General features: G+C 40.5%; 1 protein-coding gene across 1 annotated transcript in view; it reads right to left on the bottom strand.

Moving 5' to 3' along the window:
* The window catches only part of znf385d (zinc finger protein 385D), a 97,108-nt gene that overhangs the window by 32,675 nt on the left and 48,388 nt on the right, over positions 1-16,045 (bottom strand). Inside the window, 2 exon segments of the mRNA XM_025061716.1 lie at positions 6,958-7,126; positions 14,944-15,051. Of these exon segments, the coding sequence (XP_024917484.1) occupies positions 6,958-7,126; positions 14,944-15,051 (277 nt within the window).

Genomic DNA, 16,045 nt, shown 5'->3' with positions numbered 1-16,045 from the left:
GTCCAGCTGCTCATCTGTCTGATAAGGAACATCTATTCAGCAAGAAAGACAGAGCAAACCGATGGTCTGTGTGGTTTATAAAGTCTGCCCTGTGATTACACACTCGCTGACTCTTTCACCACATTCACTTGTGCGAGTCCTGGGCTGAGAAAAAGTTGTACCGAGTTTCAACTTTCCTCTTCTCTCTTCCCTCGTGTGAGTTAATGAAAAGAATATAATGTGATACCTCCTCACCTTTCATCTTCTATACTCCAATTTCAATCTGATTTGACTTTGCCAGGACGTTTCATTTTGAAGCGGTGAACACACACTTCAACTTGTTTAAAAAGAAAATAGAAATAGAGAGCTATATAGTTTGAATCAAGGGTGTCAAATGTTTTACTCTTAAACAATGGGCGTAAGAAATATAATCCTACCCACAAGAAGTAGCTGGAAGATAAATGCCAGCCAAACGTCCACATAAGAAACTACTACAGTAATACAATGTCACAATATTATCTGAAAAAAAATTAAAAATAAAATAAACAATGATACAGTATTTCTCGGACAGCCGATAGAGGGCGCTCTAGGCGTGTGTACCAGTATCTGCTACTCCTGCACCACTGAAAATTTACATGTTCGTTATTTTTACACTGACAGTGACTGGTGCGACTTCTAGTCCGGAAAATACAGTAATCAAAAGTGCAGACGTAAAAAACTTCAACTAAAAATATTTAGAAACAGATGAACGAAATAGCTATGGCCAAATGAAGCAAATACTTTGGCGTCTACAGTAAATAGCTGCATTTAGTCATAAATGTAGTCATAAAGATATTTAAGGTTAGCCAAGAGGAGGCAAAATATCGCTAAATTGGGCAAAAACTGCCAATAGTTAAATGAAGACGGGCAAAGATGTATTCCCCAAACGGTACATTTGTGACTATCTAAAATTAAAATGAAAAAAGAGAACAAGGACACAGCTTAAATATAGTTTGAATAAATTCACAGCTACATTGTAGATGTAGATTAAAAAAAAGTTTTATTTTAGACTAGAATAATCCCCTGTCATCTACAACCAGCCATTAACCAACAGGACTGGAGAAACTACAGTATCTGGGGCAAAAAAAAATTGTTTTTTGTATGTGTGGATGAAACGAAATTTAATTCAAATCCAATATATTTTGATCAGAATAAACAAACCTAATTGTGCTCATTACTTTTCATCAGACATTAGGTTTTGTTGCCTCTGATTTAACGTCACATACTTCAACCTCGCTCAGACTCGATAACACGCCGTTTACCCACCTCTACAATTAATTCATCTGACATTCCAGTGCATTAATATTCATTACAGTGTGGCGGTGGTGACAAACCGCCGCCTCCGTGCACCGGAGATATGATAGTGAGATGGTGCCCAAATGTGATTTTGCTCTGTGTTTGTGTTTTATTACATTAGCTTCTGATTCGAGTTGTTGTCGATTATTTTATTTTTATTTTTTTCCACATTCTATTTACACTTTTCTAAAGGCCTGAGCACATGTTTAATGGCAGAACTCATTAATCATGTTTATCTCAGCGCAACACCAGTGGGTGGAGGTCAACGCTCTGAACACCTGAAATGTAATAAATACTGAAATTCACATGAGCCTTTAGAAAAGTGTTGGACTCCGCCGTCTGATGGCACATCTGTCTCTCATGACATTGAAGTGTAATAAATACTGAAATTCACACGAGCCTTTAGAAAAGTGTTGGACTCTGATGGCACATCTGTCTCTCATGACAAAATGAAGAAGAGAATCAGACTACGGTGACCAATAAGGCTGGAAGGTTTTAAAACTTTCTTAGACAAGTATTGAAAAAAAAAATTCCACTTGTAAAACTACAAAATAAGGTTTTCTCATTGGTGTTTGTAGATATTTATCCACATTGTTCACTTATTCACAACATCGATTTCATTACTGACTCCGACTCCTCTCACGTCTTCAGTTCCTGTCTTGCTAAAGAACACATGTCTTCAGGGACACATAAGCAGACGTAGACTAGTCAAGCCAGTCTTTTTTTTTTACCATCACCTTCACTGTCTGAAAGCTTCATATATATTTTATTGTGATGTATATTCACTGCGGTAAATTGTCAACCTGCCATGTTCAGCTTCTCTTCCTAGCTTCGAGGCAGAAGTTGACACTTTTAGCTTTTCACATCAAATCCAGAGTGATGACTGAGTACGTAAAAGGTCATGTCCGATGGGAGGCAAACTCCCTCCGGTGACTCTCTGGTGCATATGAATATGCAACAACTGCAACCTTTTAATATGGTTACAGTTATTTCACTTTTGATGTTGTATTTTCTTTAAAACTGTCATTAAAAAAGCTGAGGTGAAAAGTGAAGTGTTTCAGGAGGGAAATACGGCGCTGAACACACAAATACACAGTATTGATGCACGCGTATTGAGGCTTTAACATAAAATCCTCAAAACAAACAGCTGAGGTTTAATATTTCCTCCACGTCTGTTTTTTTTTTTGTTGCGCACTCAAACTATTTGTTGCAGTTAATACAAAATAATAATCCATCTTCTTATACATTAAACATTAGCCTAAAGCTAATATGGTGTTTCAACAGGCTCAGTAGAGCAAATATGATTTCATCAGTTGTTGTTTTGTGTGTGTGTGTTATTTTCTCTTGTACAGCACCACAGGGAGGGGGGAACTCACAGAAGAAATCCAATACTGAAAAGAAAGTGCAACCTGAAAAAAAAAAAAAGAAGGTAAAGACTGCTAAAGCATCATATTAACTCCAGGATAATTTGGGAATATGTTTCACAGAGCAGAGTCTATAATTTCTTCTTTTTTTTTTAACTTGGAAACATGCCCAGAACAAACAGGAAGAATGATTACACTCTGAAAACACTTCACATAGGCCTTCAGAAAACCCTGAGTTTGTACAAACGGTCGTTATGAATCGGAGGAAGGCGAATTATGTGAGGAGAGAATTCAGTCCAACCAGGTCGTCAAACTATGTGAAATGTTCAGACATGGCTAAGTGTGTTTAAGAGCCCCGAGTCCCTGAGCCGTGACCTTCCCTGTAAGACACGGTGTCAACACCTGGTTCAGTTCTCAGTCGTTAAAACTGCAGCGTTTTCACCTCAGGCCACCTTTAAACTTTCAAAAAACGTGTGAGCGTACTCCAGGTAAGAGCGTAAAATGGGTCACAGTCCACACCGAGCTCTCGAAATGTGCTTCCGATTTAAATACTTGTGGAACATTGGAAGAAGATCCCAAAAAAAAGAGAAAAATCCTCAATTTCCAGAGTGTTGAAAACTCAATGTGTTTCCAATCCCTTTAAAACCCTATATTGTTACAGTTAAAGGGGGAAGATTTTCATTGGGCCAATTTCATGACATAATAACTGACCGCCAAGGAGACAGGTTCTCCTTCAGCTGCCAGAGACGGGATCCTCAGCAGGAGCAGCAGATTAAATATTTGGAGACCATCTTCACCTGGTTCCTGTCTGGTAGCAGAAGCTGCGGTGGGTTTCTGTTTACACTTTTGACAACTGTTTTGTAGCTGAAGCTTTGATGTTTTAATCAGTGTCTTCAAAAAATAAAACCTACCTGATATGGAAATGGAGAGAAACAAACAACAGATGGAAAAGAACAAAACTTTAGGAGGAGGAAGCTGTTTATCCTTTGACCCAAGGATTTAGTATAAATATAGTTCATTACTGTGTAATTGAAAAAACTTTTAATAGATCAGGTTGAGAAACTGCTGCATGGACTTTATTAAATGCTTTTTAAGCTCCCGCGGGTCATACAAAATGACTTGGCGGGCCGCATTTGGCCCCCGGGCCTTGAGTTTGACAAGGTAATAAGGCAATCAAACACCTTTTAAGCTCCCGCGGCAGCATTTCGCCCACGGGCCTTGAGTTGGACACTGATGATCTAGGAGGAGAAGGCTTATAAGGCAGCAGAGTAGAGGTTAGAGTTGGAGAGGTTTGAATGACAAGCCAATCACGGGTCAGGAAAGAATGGTTGAGATCTTGTGTGTTCAGGTGACCAGATGGAAGGCAAGACCAGGAGAGCTGGTTTCAGTCTATTTCAGAATGGTGTTGATGGTGAGAGAAATAGAATTGAGATCATTTTTTAAAAAACAGGTTGTAAGGTGCATTACAGTTCGGCCGAGGCGGAAAAATGAACCAGTGGCAAATAGTGATGGGGAGTGTAACGGAGAGTTTAGAGTTGAATGTTCGTCGAAGGGTTGATAACCCCCAGAAAATGACAGAAGTCACACAAAAAATACAGAGAAAATGTTAGGATTACATCAGGTCCGTGACCAGATTTTTTGGAGTTACACACTGATGTATGAAGTTGATCAGCCACACAATGAAGGTAATGAAAAGTGCGGCCACTTCCCTGGGTACCGACAGTAGGTAGGTGTGCAGTTGGAGTGACAGATGGGTTCAATGTAGGGCAGGGCCTAATCAGTGATCTGCTCTGAGTTCTTTTTTTGTTTGCTCCGCTGATGGACAGGCTGGAAGACGAGGTCAGACAGGAGGCTAAAGGTTAAACTGAATTAAGGATGTTTAAGATGGAGCTGCCAGACAAGGAAAGAGGAGGAGATTCATGGGGAGAGATCGTGGAGATAGTTGGGCTAACGCTAACAGTAGAGGAAGCGTTTTAGATATCTCTGGCTCATGATGGAAACCAAACCTTTGTAACAACAACCACAGGTGAGAACTTTTGGTTTAGGAACAAGAATAAGCCGTTGTTGTTGGAGTTCTCTATTCTAGATAAAGGTTTATCGCGTAGGGTTAGAGAAGAAATTGTTTTAGTAAAAGTCTGAATCATGTCCCTGAAGTGTTTATGTTTTCAGGATAAATAAAGAAGCATTTATGCCACGAAAAATGTAACTGCGCTCGTGATAAGATCACAGCATGTGAATCTTTGATATCGAGCTCATTACATTCAAAAAGCAACTATTCTGTCAAATATCTTGCCCCGGGCTCCTACAGCTTGCTGTGCCACACAGAAACATTTAAACCAACTGCCTCGTCCCAAGTTTATTCCAATCTACGTCTAAAATCCTGGACAAACGCAGCGAAATTGTCTGGCATGGTTGGCTCGCCCTGGCGTCATCAGACCGCCTCCCTGATCTCTTTTCAAGAGCTCCGTGCCTGTTGCGTGTCTCTGTTTTCGCTACACAATCAATCACACAAACTGGGATAATAGCTCACATTTGGACAGGCTCTCTTGAAAGGGAAAAAGGGGGAATTCGTGATATTGAGCTCAGAATCAAACTTCTCCCTCAAGCTCGGAGCTCTGTTTCCAGCCCACCTGGCCATTTACCAGAGCCGTGTGTTTTCAATAAAAATATTTACGCACACTATTTATACGGCCCTTTTAAAAGAACTCAGAGGAACTTTACGTGGATATAAAATAATGAGCCACGCTGTGGTATTGAAGCGTCGCACACAGCTGAGCGCTCATTAAAAGCCCATTTTACCAGCTGACTTTTCAGTGTAGATGTAAATGTGAGTTGAGTGTTGTAGAGTTTGGATCAACGTTGTAGTCGCTCTAGTTTTTTGGGAGTTTTACTTTTAAGGTTGTAACATCACCGGCACTGAGACTACAGTATGTGGATGAGGCAATCTGATTAAAGAAACACTAGCTATGTTCCTCACTAGAACAAGACCAGGTACTACAGACAGTTCCACCGGTTCCTTCACCAGGAGCTGCAGATTAAACGGCATTGTGGCACAGATTTAGAGGATTTTTCTTTGTATACTTGATACTGAGTATCAATACTGAAACTCATTTTATATTTTAAAATATTTGTGATGACCTTGAGGGCAGTGTTACAGTATATATAAGTCAAGGGAACCCAACCACCGGTGCGCGGACCGGCGCCAGTCCATAAGTAATTTGTTACTGGGCCGCAGTGAGACACTGAAAAAATGTACTTCAATTTTACTAATTTACTTAACTAACAAAACAACAGGTCATTCAGACACCGATACTAACAGAATAAAGTCTAAAAGAGGTTTGATTTAGAAAATTGAATGATCCTTCAACGACGGCAAGTAAATCAAGTACAAGCCTTTTCATGACTACGTGTTTGAAATATTGCAGAGGTTCCATGACACTCCAAACCAAGCACAAACACTTCATGTCCATGATATTTATTTCATTAAACATGACTATTATCTAAAAAAACGTTTGTGCATGAAAGCAAAGGGGAAAAACTTATTGTTACTTACAAGTACAATTATGTTCTAATTGTACTTCTCTGAACCACTTGACATCTAATCAGGCTATAAGTGGCTCCTGAACCCATGAGTTTGACACCCCTGCTATAACCCCACCAGAATAATGAATTCTTGGGGGTAAAAAAAGAAGGTTATTTAGAGCTTTAGATTTTTGTCTTAATCTTAGTCTCCATGCATGGAATATTAAACTGCAATAGGCACAAGCGCACGCATATGAATGGAATGACAACCATCCAAGCACATGTGTAAATTACTTGCGCTCCCCTGCTGAGATGAAACGCCAAAAGATGAACTTAGCCCATAGAAGTCAATCTGCATAGTCATCAAATTATTCTGGGCTGCTTTATATAGAGGAGTTCCTGGCGCCTGGTTCAAGACCTGACAAACCTCCTCCATCCTGCTGAGCTCATCCTTCATACCTGTCTCTCTAGTGACTCCTGTAAGGATCTGCTGTCTCGAAAAATTCAATACACAAATTACCGAGTCAGCAGCCAGCCTTTGGCAGGTGAGAGGCAGAAATGATATAATCAACTCTGAGACCATCCAACTCCTTCAGCTACTTCATGTTGTGCGCAGAAGATGAAAAATGCTGCGGTAGCAGATTCTTCAGGTCAACATTCATTCTTTCTTAACTGGAAAGCAGCAGCAGCAGATATGTGAAGCTGACCGCAGAGACCGCGTGTCCAAAAATGTGCAACAAGTCAGAAATCAACAAACCTTTGCTGTCGACGCTGTTGGGGACCCCCGAGCTGTAGACACTCTTGATAATGTCCTGATTGGTGGTTTCCTTGGCGACCGACGAGCCTTTGAGCTTACTCTTCGGAGTGTCTCGGGATTTGAGTTTCTTGGCGTGTTTGGTTCCCTTGTAGTGGGCCAGGGCCTGGCTCTGAGAGGAGAGCAAAGAGGGGGAGCAATTAAACACTGGGGAAAGCAGCTGCACAAATGAAACCAAATATGTAAAGTAAAGCAACACATGCATCGGCAATGGAACGGGTCGCCAGGTCCAAGAACATCTCTCATTTTAGCTTTTGCAATACATGGTGGCAGAGTATTTTTCCTGCGTCTGCTGTAGTTTGACTCAGATAAACCTCCCACCACGGAGTTGATGTATGTTCAATGAAAACAAATGTAAAAGGGGGATGAAAGTGAAATAACTTCAGTGACAAAATGAGAGGACTGGATTGCTAGCCAGATACTATAGATTGCAGTATCGGTATCCCATTGGGCGTCACGTCATATTGTCAAGCCTATTGCAAATTACTTCTTATGAGCTGCGAGATGTAAAAGAAGGAATTTAAACAAGGAGCTGAACACTTTTCATTTTTAGGACGATGTCACTTTAGCATGTAGCATTTAGACCAGGGGTTCACCAACCTTTTTGAAACTGAGAGCTACTTCAAGGACACGTACGAATACGAACAGCTACTGACACAGAATTCTTGAACAATGTAATAATCATAATTTATGGCACATTCAATAGTAGACACTCTTCCTACCATTGTCGTTGCCAGTGGAACTGATTCAAAAAGCACAGTAATAGTACAACTGTTGACCCTCTTGTTGACTAGGTTGATTTTTTTTTTAAGGTACCCCAGGGGCACTTTAGGCAGTCCATCAGGGCATCATGTAGGTGACTCCTGATTTAGACCTTGAAGACCTACGTTGCATTTTGATCATCAGATACCAGATATTCCTAATGTACAAATGTTATTAGATGTCCTTAATCTACCTCATTAAATTTGCTTCTAAATACTGCCACTTTTGTTTCAAAAAATTACTTCAGGATAATTTACTGCCTGACTACAATAAGCTGTCAGAAATCACTTAGCCAAAGGTCATGATGGTTTTGCCAGCGCCACCAAAACCATTTATTTGCCTCGGTGGTGCCACTTGTCTGGGCTCTTTTCAAATGATTTAATGAGTTGAAATGAAATGTTTAATTATGAGTCTAATTTCACTAACAGCACATCTGCCTGTGTGACAGGTAAAATGTTTGTTTGGTCCGACGGTGTCGAATCGGAAGTCTGGGCACGTTGTTAGATTCCACCTTCGTGACAGACTCGTGCCGACACACAGACGCGGCACAAATGCAAAGACATTGAGTTGTCCTTGTTCAGCTCAGCACCCCCCCTCGCCCCTCCCCAAACACCGCCTGTGGCAAGAGTGAGGTTTCAGAAGGGGATGCAAGAGGCTCCCGAAATGAATTGGAGTGCCTCGAGCATAAAACATTTGTTAGTATGTGTGACTAAGAAGAAATCATGAGTGTTCAAACTGTTTTCCCCCAGGACTCAGATTTGATGATGTAAAGAACGGTAAATGATAACTCTATTGTGAGATAATTAAGCAACATGGTAAAGGTTAGTCGCGGACAACATATAAACCGATATATAACTAACTCTAAAACAAGCTAAAACAACAAAGCTGAGAAGTAATCACCCAAGTCATTAGTTTTGTAACTGCTAGTTTAACTGTAGTGCAGAATTAGCTTTAAGTTTCTAAAGGGAAGCATAGGAGATGTTCAGGGTCAGCTAAAAAACATGTAAAATGACTTGATAAAGATCCAAAATGACTTTTAAACACATTTTTGGCACATTTTCCCAAGCCATGAAAAATGATTATTATAAAAACAGAATGTAGGTTCTTTAATACACGATAAGTGGCCAGATGTACTTCAGGCCAGATGTATATAATTTACGTGTTATAACAGGGAAAACATTCACTTTGTTCTGGCTTTCAAGATGAACGTGCATCGTATCACCGTGAGGGAAAAAAAAATCCCTCTCTGATTTTATCTTGAAACTCTTGATGGTTTTTTTATCACTGTAGTTAATCTCATTTATTGGTTGTACAAGATGTAGGCCTTGACAACTTTGTGAAACGGGCCAACAAATGTTATGAATACAAGAGGGAAATAATATACGTAAGGTTCCAAACATTCACCGTTGGCAACAGCTGCAGAGTCACCAGCGTTCTGGAATGGCCTCCATCTTCAGGAATCAAACAGTTCTGTGTTCAGGCGTCATGTTTTTTCTGGCAGAAAAAAAAAAAACCCTGATCCTTTCTGGCCCCCATTCATCACACCGTAGGAACTAAAGATATCACTTATTTCTGGCAGGAGATCCAGGTGATTGCAGTAATAACTCATCTTTCATTAGAGTGACGGCGCTGAGAAATGACATGGCTTAGATTAAAACTGTGAAAGAATCGTGGTGGTTGGGGGTGGGCAGAGGGAAGTCGGGGGTTGTCAAGAAATGAAATTTCCAGTCAATCTTTAGGAAAACCTTAAGGTTGTAGAGGATCATACTTTTTCGTGCATGTCATCAGCAGCAACAGAACCAGATGCTAGACCAGTATCATCAGCATCAGCATAGAGCATAAATGTAAATGAACAGTGACTGATTCAAAAATTAAAAGAAAATATAAACAAATTTTCAATTCAATGTTGAATATTAACTAATATGTATTATTATTATAATTACAACATTAAATACAGGTTATTACGTTGAACAGTTGGGGGCACCAGATATCCGCCGTGGACTACCTAAAGTATGTCTGAAAAATCAAACTAGTCAACAAGAGTGTCTGGTAGCCCCCTAAAAATCAAACTAGTCAACAAGAGGGTCAAAATGGGTGAAATGACAATGGTAACAAGAGTGTCTACTATTGTATATACCAGAACTAGTTGTTAGACTGTTCGGGAAGTCTGTATCGCTTTGAAAGTACCCTTGAAGTAGCCCTCAGTTTCAAACAGGTTGGTGACCCCTGGTCTAAAACAAAGCCGGAACATTAAGAAAAAAAGTTGATATTTCCGTTCTCTTCTCTGTACCTCAGGCCTGGTGGGTAACACAAAATGAAAGAAAACATGTCTTTTATGAACAAACAACAATCAGAGAAATTAACTTACTTATGCCAGTTTGAGCCACCAAATAGCGTAGGTGTTGGGGTATTTCAGGGCTCTTTGGTTGAGTCGGCTGGTTCCTATGTCTCAGATTGACTCTGAAAAACCTGGCCTTACCTTTAAAGTTACACATTTGTTCCCACACAGATGTCACTGCTCCACCGTGACTCCTAATGCCTCCTAATCTGCTTCACCTGGCTGCTGATCCACCACACCTGGGTCTCATCAGCTCTGCTGCCCCTCCCACCCCCTCACACTCCTTCTCCTGGTTTCCTCACAGACATTACTCCCTCCTCTCAGACTGTAGCTTTTTCTACTTCTGTTAAACGTCCTTGTGTTGTTGTCCTGCCCCAGTTCCCATCTTTATTCTTTTCTTACACAATATTTGACGAACCAACTCAATCTGCCAAATTCCTGTCTCTAAAAAAGAAGTAAAACTTTAAAAAGGGATTAAACCCCGACATAATAACCATTCTCTTTTTACCATGGGAGCAAATGACACGACCCCCTCAGATTCACAGACCCCTCCCGCCCCACTGTCCCTACATAAGACAACAAACTGCTAGTTAAACTGTAGTACTGTTCCTTCTGTGACATGTTTGTGTGCTACATCCAGTGGTGCGTTCAAGTCGTACACAGATTTTGGAACTTCCACTGTGAAACTTAATCATGGACATATTGTGTATGGGAAAACATGAAACAAAAACACACACATCCATATAAAAATATATGATACATAAATATGAATAAAACTGAAGTGTGTGTGTGTGTGTATATGTGTGTGTTTGATTCATTGATCAGAAAGGCTTAACATGCAGAGACTTAAACACCACAGTCAGACTAATTCTAGTGTCAATGCATGGTTCCCTGTTCCTACACCAGCCGCTGTGACTGAACAGAGAACCAGAGAAGAGGCAGCGTCGTGGCTAACAACACCAGCTTCATGTTCTGTCTGGGAACCTTTCAGATGACCGAGAGGATGAGTTTTTTATGAAATGCCCTTTGTTTTTTTGGGGTGGGGGAAATCCTCGCCTACAATACCAAAAGCAATCAACACCACTGTTGTCAAAGTATCAGCATCTGTATCGAATGCCACCCTGTGTGCGTCATCTGTAAACAGGTAATAAAGACACACATCAGACAGCGTAATGACTCCATCAAGAGATCACAGACCTGAGTCCACTCTACGATCCTGACTCACACACACTCACACACACAAACACACACTCCGTGCCTGCCTGTTTTAAAGTCCAAACATCTGTGAACCATTAGAATCTTTTTTTGTTTTTGTTTTTCCTCTCAGTCCTCAGGATATGGAGTGTGTTTACAAGCTGTTCTCCCACAGAGCAGCACCATTTTTGGTATTCAACAGGGAGACACGGACAGGAACCTGGCTATAACATCATCATCATTGTCATACTCTCCATTATCACTGTCATAATACCTGTCGTCATCATCATTGACTTCATCGTCATCATCACTATAATCATTATCCAACTATTGTTATGGAGAGACGTAGTATGTTGTTAGCTAACCAAATGCTGTATTTGCCCTGATGGATGAGGTGTAGTGATTTATGCACTATTTAATAAGACGTAATACACGGTACACAAAGGAAAATATTAAGAGTTCAAATGTTTCCCACAGTATGCTAGTGTGTGGAGAACATGTTTCTTTCTGGGACACCAGGCTAAGAATGCACAATTTCTTTAGATACCCCCGCCCCCTCCGAGAGTGTGATCCACTTCATGATGTGTGGAGTCTCTCTCTGCTCAGTATGTTGACGGTGTCTGCTGCTGCTGCTGCAGTTCTAAATTAACACCGTGTCAAGGTTTGCAGAATAAAAATCAGCTCTGTGAGTCATGTCTGCTGCTGGAACACTAAAAGTGGAACTGGGTTACAGTGATGAATAAAAAGTGCACACTTCCTGCTCATGTTTGACTCTGGAAACAAATAGATTAAAAAAAATCTGCGTGGACGATGTGGTGAAGGAGAGAACATCCAAAAGCCTCTTCACGCCTTTGTCACGCTCTGTTTATCCAGCCCAAACTCACAAAGAGGTGGAGGATGAGCAGAGGTTGTTTGATTCCACATCACAGACGGTGATAATGAAGTGTTCATGTCTGCAGGACTGGACTTGACTGGACCGCGATCTGAGAAGAGTACAATCCACAGACTTGGTAGAGGAGATGTGTTTAAAAAAATTAAAAAAAAAAAAAGCAGATGGCTCCTCAGGGCAGAGGTCACCAGCCCAGCAACAGCTTGTCTGTTTTCACCTCTAGTTTGCAGAGAGAGAGCAGCAGCAGTTTCTGAATTCCTATTGTAATATCCTGATAGCTAATAATAAATTAATAATTTGAGCTTCATTGATCCCACTCTTAGGGAATCCTTGTGTTAGCAGCAGATCTGCTGCAACAGCCGGCCCCTTCCAGGCGCTAAGTACAGGGGTCCTCTGGGAATCGAGCCCGGGACTACTGCTCTCTACTTCCGAGGCAGGCATGCTAACCGCTTCACTTTGGAACCACTGTTAGCAGAGCACCTTATTTTTATTTATTTTTTTGCTGTGCCATTAATGTATTTTAGTCTTCTCCTCAAACCAACTCTGGGTTAGCTGTTAGCATCTCATGTTTTGACTACATTTGTATTTGATGTATTAAAAGCATACAAATGTTGAAATATAATGTGTTTAATATACTGCTTGTCACTTCATCAGGGAATGGACTTTATTAAATGCTTTTTAAGCTCAAGCGGGCCATACAAGATGACATGACGGGCTGCATTTGGCCCACGGACCTTACGTTTACATTTATACATTTAGCAGACGCTTTCATCCAAAGAGACTTATAAGGTAATGATTAGCAATCAAGCATGTGGTTCCTCTGGAAATCAAACCCAGGAATCTCTGCTTCCGAGGGAGGCACGCTAACTGCTAGCCAAGGTATCATACTACATGTCACGACTGCCGTATCTGGATTCAAATCCAAGACATTTGAGACATTGCCTCTAAGGTAAAGTGCCACCAAAATCCACTCATTCTGATTTATGAATGTTTAACTATTTCAGTGTGTGATTCTGAAGTTCAAATATATGTAGTTTAATAGAACGTTTGATGTGTTTCTAATACATATAAATATACCAGGGGAATGACAAACAGGCTGCACAGCGGGACTACACCCCTCTCTTCTTTGACCTCGCATGGTTTCCTATTATTCCAGGGCTGCAGTTGTGCAGCAGTAAATTAAAAACAACAACATCAGAATTCATACCATATCAAGGTTCGCACACACACACAAAACCCTCTCAAGGATTAGACTTGACTAACGGAGCTCTAAAGGATCATTTAAATCCTCGTTTGATTACAATTAAAATCTCCTTCAAGTGCTGTTTATGAAGTGAATTAAACGTATTATATCACTCAGATGTTCTTCAGACACGCTGCAGATAAAACCCCCCCGGCGGGTTTTTCCTTATCTGAAGAATCACATTTTCACACAGACTTTAACTTTGCAGCCTGCGTCGTATGATTTCTATCAGGCGTCCGTTTGATTCCCAGAGAACGTCTGGAAGAGGGAACATGAAACGCTGCGTTTCAGCGCCTTCCCTCCTGTGACTCCGGCAGAAATCAAATTAAACACACCACAGACTGGTGCTAATGAAGGGAAGATTTTTAATGGTTCTCCTCAGACATATCAATATTCTTTACACCACGTGATTTCATTATCACAATACGCTCCCCGTGTTCATTTGCATACACAGACTCTTTAATCACATGATTTTTATTCGGCAATAATATGCGATAAAACAAAATAACGTTGTTGCAGAGCAGAGGAGGAAATTAACTCTGCAACGGGAACTTTTTTTTTTTTACCCTTGTGCTGCACGGGGGTAACAAACGGCCGTGTTGCAGAGTTGTTTAAAGAGAACTTTCAGTTTCCATATTTCCATGTTTTAGTTTTCTTCCTGTAAATCTAGTTTTGGTAGAAATTTCAACAATTTACTTTAGATCATTTGGAACTATTAATAGGTCAGTGTCAGGCCAGAAAATTCTGACCCTCTGACTAATTATAGTTAGTAAGATGTACTTGACTGATCAATTTTAATTTTTTTTTTCTACCTTTGCTAATCTTTGTTTCTCTTCTTGCCACATTTAGCTGTTTTTGCTTGATTTAGAGGCACCATTCTGTTGTTAGTTTTTTTTTCCCGGGGCTTGAACCCACGACCCTTGATGTATTGGTTCCAAAAACCAATACATCAATCACGAATTAATTATAACAGTATTTTTGAAGGGATACAAAATTTGATGAAAAAATAACTTTTAACTCATCAACAGATGCGTAGGAGCCTGGTTTGGTCAGTGTATTGTACGTGATTCAGTGAAAACGAATGATTCTGAAAACAGAACTCTAATAACACACTTGAACTGATTGGTGAACTGATGGAGCCAGAAGTAGATCAGCGATACAGTGTGAGAGTGCAGTGAAGTAAAATCCTAATTTCTATGGACATTGATTTGGGTAATGATTGGTTTAGAACTTGATTCAAATCAAGTTATTTTCCCCCATAAGAAACAAGAAACTCAGAAAAGAAGAAACTGTATACCAGAAGGCAGCAGAGTTTAGAAGAAGAACTGCCTCCCCACACCCACCCAAGGGTTTTGGGCCAATTTTGGATAAAAGAAACTGTTGAACTGCGTCTGCAGGGCTCTGGCCATCACTCCAATAGAGACCGACAAACTTTTGTTTACTTTCATTCTCTGAGTTCCTCCTCAACTTTTTCCTCCTTCTCCTCAGAATAACTTTGCTCACCTGTGAGTTGAACCTCAGCTGGCAGACGCTGCAGGAGACGTGCTTCCTCTTGGCAGTGGGAGGGAGGCCGAGGGTGTGATGGAGGACAGCTTTCTGTACTGGGTCCATCTGGAAAAACACAGAAGGAGATGCAGAGAGAGGAGAGGAGAGGAGGCCAATTAAAACAGTGGTTAATCCGACCTGTAAATCATCTCCACTCCTCCATCACTCACTGGGCTGTAAAGAGAAAACAGGTCACTCTAAGCTTAGCTTCAATAAAGGCCGACATCCGTCTTCATTACGGAACGTCAACGTAGAATTAATCTGCTCTCACCTGAGGCCCGTGAATGGATGAGGCGTTCAGGTGATTGTGCCGTTTTACGAGGTTTCGACACAGAAGTTTTCAAACAATAATTCCATTCATTTGGGATCTATAGGAATGTTTGATTCAGTGCTTCCTTCCTTAATAAATTTGAACAAGTTATTTGCAGAAAAACCAGGCCCAGATTTGGCCAAAAAGAAGCCAACTGTCTAAATGCCAAGACCGGGCGAGATCTTTTCAACAATGACTTTATTGTCTGAGACAGTGAAACGACCTGAATATGTGCAGACAATGGCAGCCAACGTTCACCATGCTGGCTTGGTTAAATCCCTTACAACGTGTCAAATGGCCCGAGGTTTCCTTAAACAGTCTTCCACCATCGGTCGGTTTTTTAACTTTTGTTCTTATTGAATGTGCGCAAAATCCTTCACACGAGAGTTTATTTACTAGGTCCGTCAATCAATTAACATTTTAATTTGATTAATCGCAGGGTAGCTGTGGGTGAGTCACAACTAATCACGATTAATCATGACCCATTAATCGAAGGGTAGCTGTGGGTTAGTCACAACTAATCACGATTAATCATGATTGGTTATGATCATAATTTATTATAATTAAACTGGAATCAACACATCAACATATTTTAGAACTTTCTGGAGATACAGTACAGGTTGTTCTGATATACAATACTGGTGTGTGTTGAAATGTATTAAAGTTTTTAATCAGAAACTTTGAAGTATTCTAGCTGGCTTTGTTGTTTTTAAAGGTTACACTATATACTTTATATATATATATATATAT

Source organism: Cynoglossus semilaevis, chromosome 13 (genome assembly GCF_000523025.1).
Source record: "Cynoglossus semilaevis isolate Cse_v1.0 chromosome 13, Cse_v1.0, whole genome shotgun sequence".
In the NCBI taxonomy this organism is placed as follows: domain Eukaryota; kingdom Metazoa; phylum Chordata; class Actinopteri; order Pleuronectiformes; family Cynoglossidae; genus Cynoglossus; species Cynoglossus semilaevis.
Note: the sequence above shows the minus strand (reverse complement) of the source record. Positions and strands in the feature narration are given on the sequence as shown.